Source organism: Seriola dumerili, unplaced genomic scaffold, assembly GCF_002260705.1.
Source record: "Seriola dumerili isolate Sdu_G_001 unplaced genomic scaffold, Sdu_1.0 BDQW01000674.1, whole genome shotgun sequence".
Taxonomy (NCBI): Eukaryota; Metazoa; Chordata; class Actinopteri; order Carangiformes; family Carangidae; genus Seriola; species Seriola dumerili.
This window is the reverse complement of record NW_019174929.1, coordinates 165275-174853: the sequence shown is the minus strand read 5'-3', so window position 1 is coordinate 174853 and position 9579 is coordinate 165275. Positions and strand designations below refer to the sequence as shown.

Sequence of the window (9579 nt, the reverse complement as noted above, 5' to 3'; positions counted from 1 at the left end):
TTCAAAACAATGGCTCCAGTGATAGAAGAGCCACACACAGTGTTGCTTGAGAGACAACTCTAAAAAGCAAGTACCAAAGACAACTATAAATGTTGCCCTGAACAACAAATTTTACACTTCTGAACAGCAGCTAGCATGTCAGTCCAGCATGTCAGTGAATTGTGCTGATTAAATTAACACAGAGAACATTCCCACCATATACATCACAAAGTTCAGACAGAAAAAAAAAAAATCAAATTACAGTAAGTAATGTTGAAACAGCATACAAGCTTTTGTCTTCAGTTGTTCATTCAAACCATTTGCATGTCTAACAAGTGGATTAAGAGAAAACAATTGTGAGGGCTACCTTTGCAGATGGCTGGATAGTCATGAACATGTTCATCAAGAATCAGCAACATACAAAAACATGGCAAGGAGAGAATTAACTAGGAAGGCTGCACTGTCTGTGCATTTTGCCACATTAAAACAAATAAATATTTGCACACTCCCACCTTTTGGAAAAAAAAAAAAAAAATTAAAAACATCACTTGTGTTTGAAACAGTCATTCACAAAAACACCTTTGTTTATCATGATAATGTAAATGCAAGCCAAATGCATGCAAATTTTTTCGGCTGATATCAGCCCCCCATAAGAAATTTGCCACATAATGAGTTCTGTAATAAACACAAAACACAAGTGAGGATATACAGCATAACACTTAGATTGTATCATGATTGGGAAAACAATAATTGAATAATTCTTATACATCAAGTGCTTTTTGTTTAAATGAGTACCTTACTTGCAATGACTCCTATGTTCACAAGTCTAATGAGTTTTTATTTTGATTAGTTCTTTGAATAGTCCAGGGAAGATTATCAAAACATAAGCAAGTGAGGTGCTTCTCTCTGTCTCAGGTCCAATACTGCTCTCTTCCAATAAAGAGAAAAAAATCAGCATCTACATGAGGTACAGTGACTTGTCAGGTTTTAAAAACATGAAACCATGTACAAAAATAAAACATAAAAATGAAAATAAAATAGAACAGCCAAATACATAACTTATACTTTACTAATGAACAAAAATATATTTCCTATGTTATATTTACAATAAAATCTAAATGAGATGGTGAATTCACTGAAAACCATATTTAGCTCCAATTCATCAAACGTGTTTTTTTCTTCTTTGATTGTCCATGTTGTTGTTGTTTTTACTGACAATTTTAGAGCCAGCAGTGGCTAATAATAAATACAATATGTTGATATTCTACAGTTTCAAATACAATATACAATGCACTGAAGTCTGAAGTCTGGTGTTTCACGTCTAACCGAGCCTGCTGTTGAATTTTCTGCTCACTTTCTTGTGCTGAGTGTCTCCCCTAGGCAGCCCTGAAGCTTAAAGAAAGTATTCATTCATCATCATGTGTCTTTGCATAAATAAACAAAATAAGTAGACAAAAAAAAAAAAAAAAAAAAAAAAGACTCTTAATCTGGCAACTGCGAGAGCAAACCCACTTGAGTCCAACTGGGTAATTTTGTTCATTCATGGTGTTTTTCCTCAAACAGCTTCACATTAATCAGAATTGATAAAAATACAATTTATATCCAGTGCTTATAACACTTATGAAACATCGTCTCCTCATGAGTTCTTGTTGTCATTTTTTTTTCTTTCTTTCCTTTTTTTTGTCTTTTTTTTTTTTTTTTTTTTTTTTTTTTTTTTTTTTTTTTTTTTTTTTTTTTGCTATATAAGCACAGTCAAGTTTCAGTTCCGTGAAGAGTCCTTTTTAACTACCAGCCACCTAAAGCAATGTGGCATGGTCATGAAAATATTTACAGTCACATACAAATCAATCTAACCACCAGCAAACAGGAGCAAACAGCTTAAAAATACCAAACAGGTTGACTTGGAGGGAAATCCACTTGGGCTTGTTTGTAGGAGAGCATCCTTAAAATGTTTTGTACCTCAAAATGAGAACAATGTAGAAAAGATGTGATGGGAAAAAAATAGGAATTATTAATGAGTGGTGGTTAAAAAAACCTACAAGACTTAATATAAATGCTTCCAAGAAGTAGAAACAATGCAAGTCAGCACTGAATGGGTATTGACAATGCGAGTACAGAAGATAACAGTGCTAAAGAGATATAAAGAGCCATCTGTACCAATTAGAGCTGGGAGAAAAATGCAGTGACCAGCATTGGGGATCTTAACAGTTAAATACAGTGACCAGCCATTCAGATCCTTCAAAAAGCTCTGCTCTCATTCTGAAATGGACAGGTTCAAGGGCAAGGGAGGGGAATAGCTGGACTCATGCATTAATAATGCTGTATTTCAGATGATACCCAGTCGTCAGTCATTTTAATAATCCCCCACAGCTTGATGTACTTGTTCCATCTGCTCGCCAGTGCCTGGTGATTGGGCCAGGGTGGGAGCCCTGTTGAGGCCTTACTTCCAGCACTTTGATGGAGAGCACAATGAGGGACACACACCCCATTTTTATTGTTTCCCACCCCTCCCTGGTGTTTTCTCCTTCTCTGAGCCAGATGGCGCCCCCTGGGTGCTGAGGTTGCCACAGGCAGGGGTCAGAGCAGGGCATGGCAGGGAGGGGAGCCACTTAGACCTTCTGCCCTGTAAAGAGGATCTGAGTGGCAACATCAAGGCCTTGACCGCTAGAGGAGCTTTATCTAGCTGCAGTCTGCAGAAGGTCACTGCTTGTCAGCCTTTTTAGGATAGAGACTGTGTCCTTGTTGTTTCTGAGTCATTGCATGTTGTCTTCTTTAAATGCAAAAGATAAGTGCATTCCAAAAGCTGATAAGATTACTAGAAATTACAAAATAAGGCTCAAGGTGGCAGAAAGAGAATTTATGTAAGTGCACTCATGCAAACATATGTCTTTTTAAGTAACCCTTGTCATATGTACGTATATGACAAGGTAATTTAAGAAACATTTGATATTAGCCTTTTCTCTCTGTTTAGAAATATCCTCATAAACTTTCAATTCTTTTAAGACTGCTTCAGTAATCAACTCATTGCATCAACCCGATGACTGTGCTCTGCTTTAAGACTTCTTAGTGTCAGTTTAAGATTTACAATGTCTAAAAAGAATTAAGATTGAAAAAAAAAAAAGAAGTTCTAAGACCTAAGACTTTAAACTTGCCGTCCAAATGGGGCTAAAGTGTTTAACAGAACATACTGTAGCTACACATTGTACAACATCAATTTGAGATTGTAATGCCCCCAAAGCTGCCTTTCACTGCTGTTCCAATCCCACAGATTGGAGGCCTTTGGCCTTTTAGCATTCTGGCCTGATTACAATCACTCTGATTAAGAACTTGGTGAGTCAGACTGGGTTGCAGAGCTGGAAATGAGTGAAAGATGCCACAGTGCTCTGTGTGGACTGGGATGAGGAAATGAAAGGGCTGGCCGGTTTCATTGATGATCACTGCATTGGGCTCCCTGGAGAACAGCTAGCATCACAGGCTACCAACCAAAGATGTCATACACTGTAACCTCCTGCAGAGCCTGCTGCCTCCAAGTTCCTGAGTTTCATTTGTTTATTCTCTTAGGGTAAATTAAAGAAAGACTGGATAATGAAGCTGCATTAAGAGATCAAGAGATTGTCTAAGACTCACGAAGCCTCTCCCAAAAGACTTTACAGATTTTAGAAACAACTTGAAATGTTTGGCACTTCTGCACTAAATTTTCTATAATAACAATCAACAACAAAAACATGATTAATAATAATAATAATAATAATAATAATAATAATAATAATAATAATAATAATAATGTGTAATGTCCCTCTGTATTAAGTTGGAATCACTCCATATGAATTTTGAGATATTTTGTACTGGTAATATTTTACTCTTGATTTTAAACATTCACAAGCTGTTGGCTGGCACACTATACCTGAGTGAGTATATTATTCCCATCTTGAACAGTTATGTAATATATCAAAAGGATCTAATTAAAGAGGAAAACAAGGTAAATTATTGTAAGAATTCAAATCTTATATCAAATATTGATATTTGATATACACATATCAAATATCAAATGTTCAATTTCAAGTTCCGTCTTTTGTTCTAGGCAATAAACTAATTGTGTAAATGTCCATGATCACAATGAAAAAAATAAACAATGAGAAAAAAAAATCTAAATTACCACAACCAAACTGCTTCACACACTTGAAGAAACACTTAAGACCAAATAGCTTTTGATTCTGATGAAGCCACATCTGCATGCTGGCTCCTAAACGATACATCATTATCTTTTTTTAAAAAAACAACATTTTTAAACCTTTGTGGTGTAGTTTTTGTTTTCTTTTGCTCTTTCCCTCAGATCAGGCCAACCCTCTGGGCGTCGTCCTGTATGAGTGTTGTGTCTGCATTGGCCTCTTCGATTAAAGAGGTCTCAGTTGGCGCTGACTGGCTCTTGTGTGTCATTTTCACTGCTATAGTCTGATTTGGGCTCGTCCTCAAAATCCTCGTACATGTCCATCTCATCCTCGCCATTGACCGGCTCGCTGTTGTTTGCCATTGTATTGGGCTCTAGCTTCATGTTGTAGGTGCTCTGAATGACAGGAATGGATGGCTCAGGACTTGCTGAGGCACTCGAGCACTCTGATGTCATCTGAGGTGAGGGTGTGGTGGTCGCCATGGTGATGGCCCCGGGATAGACCATACTGGCGCTGGTAGTGATGGGAATCTGTGGTGGCTGTCTGGATGTAGGAGAAAAAAAAAGATAAAATTAACATTAATTATACCTTCATGACTTACTTGCGATAGAAATTTGACCTTCAAAAACAATAAAAGAACAGATGGAAAGAATGCTGAAAGTGTTGCTGAAAGAGGAAAAAGTATAGAAAAAAACTATATGTTTTTTTTTTTTGTTTTTTTTTTTTTGGTTGCAGCACTTAAATTTAGATTGCGGGATTAGGGGTTTCCCACAGCAGTCTGCTTGAAGCCAGCAGCTCTGTGAAAATGATTTGGGAAAAGAGAGGTCCTCCTGACAGCTCCCGTTTTGAGCTGTTCAGAAACACGACCCAGTTTATTGGTGACATAAAACCAATACGTGGTTAGTGCTGCTCTTGTCTGCTGTTGTGCTGGATGATTGATACTCCAGCCACTGAAGCTTATGACTGACATGGGAACACCTGGAGAAGGGCTCTCCTGCTAACCACACACAGTAAATTAAAGTGTTAAGTTGAAACTGCTGCCCTCCAGGCTTCTGTAAGTCTATACTTAGAGCTTATATCCTGCAATAATGTGTGCACTTTATGCTCCATTTGCAGACTGCTATTGTCTAAAATGATGAAATCACAGCTATTGAAAAACACTATTTTAATGGGCATGTCAGGCTCTTGTCTTAAAACCAATACAGTAGAGGTTAACTGAGCACTGACTTTAAGAAATGGTGTTTATATTGTATGAGAACAGGCTCTAGGGAGGCAAAAGGCTACAGTGTAGTTGGTATGCTCTAAGATTGTTTGTGTGTTAGTGTGGTTAGATGGTGGGATTTGTGTCTGCGTGCCTACCCCACAGTGAAGAACTGCCTCATCTCTTGTCGCCGTGAGCGCATCATCTGCTTGTACTCTCCAATGCGGAGTTTTTTTCCGTCAATAATGCAGGTCCTCTTAGGCCGCGGCTTGTACTTGTAGTTTGGGTACTTCTCTAGGTGGAGCTTACTCAGACGGGCCTGCTCCTCATAGTATGGCTGCTTGTCCTGGTTAGACATGGCCTTCCACCGAGAACCTACACAACGCAGTAGATTGAGATTTTTTGAATTTGAACACAAGGAAAAAACAATTGTAGTAAAAGCTATTTATCATGATAAAAATGGAGAGTCAAAAGAATCAACAATATTTTAAAATTCACAATCACATTTTACCACATTGGCTCAGAGCTTAATGTAAATCTGAATTGTCCTTAATAAGGGCAGAAGTTTTCTAGCAAAGTCATGTGCCAAGATTTATTGTCCATTCCACATGAACCTCTTGATAGCCCTGCCTATGCACATTATCTGAGACAAGAGACATACTTTGATATCAGATGGTAAGAAACAACAGGCAAGTGTAGTAAATACAGCTCTGTGAAGTGTGCTACCAGGTACTGGATGACAGCACTTTTAACAGCTCTGATGTATTGACTCCAATGCTGAGGGGACAAGACCCATTTAGCCTCTGTCATTTTTCATGACAAACACTTATGGTAGCGATGGGCTATAAATCCATCTGTATGCTGAGGTGAACTGATTCACAGTGGCCTACGAGATAACACACCTTCCCTCCTTTAGATACTGGCTGCTTTGTCAGATCAACTTTACCTATCAGTGCAGAATAAACCCACATCTGAATGTACAAAATGCTTGCTAAGTCTGTAAGGTATTACCAAAATTCTGATTAAGGAAATCTCATAAAATATCTGCTGTCTTACACATAAAAGTAGTTCTCCACCTCTACAGTGCGTCATGAAAGAAGCTGTAAACACTGCATATTTATCACTTTTATCAGCCTATAAATATTTACTGGACTTGATTTAGAAGGTCTTACCCAAAATCTTGCTTATGTTGGAGTTGTGCATGTCGGGAAAGGCCTGGAGGATCTTGCGCCGCTCATCCTTGGCCCACACCATGAATGCATTCATCGGCCTTTTAATGTGGGGTTCGTTGTTGTTCCTTCCTCGAGATTCCCTGAAGACTCGGGCCTCAGTAGATCCAGCGCCTCCTGTTGGCCAACAATAATAGGGTTGGGGTTTATCTGCAGAGCCATTGACTTCCTTGGACCCTGGAATAGCCAGAGCAGGAACAAGAAGAGAGAGCGAGGCAAGACATTGATTAAATGACGAGCCATTTTCAAACTCTCCTTAATCTTCTTTTGTCGCTGCTATCATCATCATGAACATTGTTTCAGATGAGTGCAGGGCTACAGACCCTCCTAGAGGGCGTAGACTTTTTATTGAGTGGAAAACCTGACTTGACAGGTTTTCATTTTATGTGCGATAAAAGTGAATACAATGTCAGCTTAAGAGGGTCTATCCAAAATCAAAAGAGGAAGACCTTGGACTTCAATGGCAGTTAAATATTTTGTCTGCAAGTATTCACACTTCTCTTCTCTGCTACGTACATTTCAACTTGACATTCATAGTGTCCATAGTGCAAGGGTGCCAACATAAGACACAAACACTGGACTTGAGGCAGTCTTTAAAAAGAATCACAGAGGGAAGCTGGAAAATCTTGATAAAGCATTCTTCCAAAGTACATTTTAAAACATATATGCACAAATAAATTCAGACACGCTCTTTCTTCTTTCCTTCTCACTCCTTATACACACACACACACACACACACACACACACACACACACACACACACACACACACACAAAAACAAACAAACCAGGCTCACATTTGCGATGAGAGAGAGTGCCGTTTCTGCAAAGTGCTGTTTCTCAATCAGGGCATTCACAATCAGCATAAGGGAGTTTCTCTCAGTATTAAACTGTACATCAGACTGATAATGATTTCTGTTTGCATGCGCATTTGCTTCCTTTTATATGTAAGATGTGAAAGAATTAAATAAAAGCAGTATGAATATTTAAACAAACAAAAACATGTTGATAAACAAGGCTTGAAAAATAAGACAAAAAAAGCCTTCCATATGCTACGATACATCTTTAATGATCTCAAATCTGGAAAAGAAAGCTTGGGATGACTCATGCATATTTCATCATCCACATGTGAAGCCTTCTCATTAGACCATTCCACTAGCAGCCTTGGCACATGTTACCTGGGGTTTGATTTCTATTATTATTTCAGCTGATAAACAAAATCAAACTCTTAATGAGTAATGGAGGGCTGTGCAGAGGCATTAATTCCAAATCCACAGAAACCTCGCTCTGCTCTAATCACTGAAGATGCTGAAAAGTGTCTTCACTTCGGAAAAGCATGTCTTCTTTTCAGAACTATTATAGGAGACAAGTGCTGGAAAAGCAATATATGTAATCACAGAACCACCACCTATAATTGAGATGGGGGCGTGGTGGAAGTTGGATTATGCGCACAGAGTGTGTTTGAAGTCCAGCTGCCCACTAGGAAACCTGTTTCTCCCAGTACAAAGGCTCCCCAAATCAATTTTCACCAGCTCATGTTTAACAGTCAAACAGCTACATTTGTGATGCACAGAGGCTCGCCTTCATCTGGGAGTCTGGTGAAAAATGTTTTTTCACATTGTGACACTGCACTAGCTGCTGCCCACATAAGTCTCAACTCAAAATCATTTCTGTCTTAAGCGAAGCACGTTAAGAAAAAAGAGGGAAAAAAAACATGTGTAAGAACATTTTGGGGGCAAAAAGAAAACCTTCTCTTAAAATAGAAGTTAAAATCAATATATATTCTGACAATTATTCTTTTTAGCCTTAGATTGTCATAGTCTTGTGTTTCAAATATCAAGTGTAATTTTTTTCACCAAATAGTGAATGAAATATTTTGACTTGAGAATATTTTCAATTTTTTTTTTCACATGATCGTCTTCATCAAGGTGTTGATAGAGCAAGCTTAATATTCGAAACCTCTGCTTTTTCTTAGTCTCTCAATTTAGTTATACATGGAATGGCCTGGAACTGGTACGTGCATATAAATATACTAACTTAGACAAATGCACAAAAATAGGAAATTAGAATATTTAAAAGGTGTTGTTTCACTTTTGTAAACACTTTCTCAAACTACGTGGGTGACATGTCATATTCTGTCTGTTTGCCTTTGCCTCCTAGAATGTTATAGGCCCTAAAGCCATCATGAATTCAGAAATAATACACTACCTTTGCTGCCACCGAACCCCACAGTACGTTAATTTCATTTAGCATGCACTCACTGTACAGGATGAATTGATTTCACTTTGTTTGGTTTTGACAACCATGTTTATTGTGCAATGAAATGTGGTGTGGCGGAGGGCTGACAGTATCCATCAACGCGGGGCAATCTGCTGACTGCCGGGGCCAGATGAAGGTATTCATTAGCTCAGGAGCGCAGCGCTCACTCAGACACGACAGCCAGTGTCTGCACCCCGGGATCGCTTGCTGTAATTTACGATGCCTCCCGTGCCATTACTCTATCACTGACACTGATTCAGCAATTTATATACTGGTGTGCATGCATACGGGCAGAGGTGAGCTTCTTACGGGGAGGGGGACAAAACAACTGCCTGCCATCAGCTAGTGCCACATCCATAGTTAGCCAGGAAACCAGCCACGTGACTTGGTTCATTGGAGGGAAGCCAGATGAGGTATGGCACATGGGAAAGTGGCTGCCTGCTCTGCCTGATGCTACAGAAAGACACTGAAATGCACAACGGCAGTGTTACATCATTTACTTTCATCCGTACTGAGGCAGGTGCTTTGGTCCTGGATGTGTAAACAACAAAGTGATGAAGGTTTCAAGCTGACTCAGACCTAAGACTGCCCCTGGGAAACCAACAGCCTAACAGAGTTTGACCTTTGACCTGAAATAATATCAAAGTCTTCACTGTAATATTACTGATTACGGTACAAACATTGCATAAGAGCATGCAAGACTTAATGGGTGGATAAAATTGCCCCCCCTTCCACCCCGGATA

At 38.9% G+C, this 9579-nt stretch overlaps 1 protein-coding gene across 1 annotated transcript in view; it reads right to left on the bottom strand.

Annotated features, from left to right (window-relative positions):
- Window positions 1–4307: 4307 nt before the first annotated feature.
- LOC111236575 (transcription factor SOX-6-like) overlaps window positions 4308–9579 on the bottom strand; it is a 130130-nt gene continuing 124858 nt past the window's right edge. The window contains exons 15-17 of the mRNA XM_022765364.1: window positions 6522–6695; window positions 5508–5724; window positions 4308–4691 (exon numbers count right to left, since the gene is read on the bottom strand). Of these exons, the coding sequence (XP_022621085.1) occupies window positions 4385–4691; window positions 5508–5724; window positions 6522–6695 (698 nt within the window). The 3' untranslated portion in view covers window positions 4308–4384. The remainder of the gene's footprint in view (window positions 4692–5507; window positions 5725–6521; window positions 6696–9579) is intronic.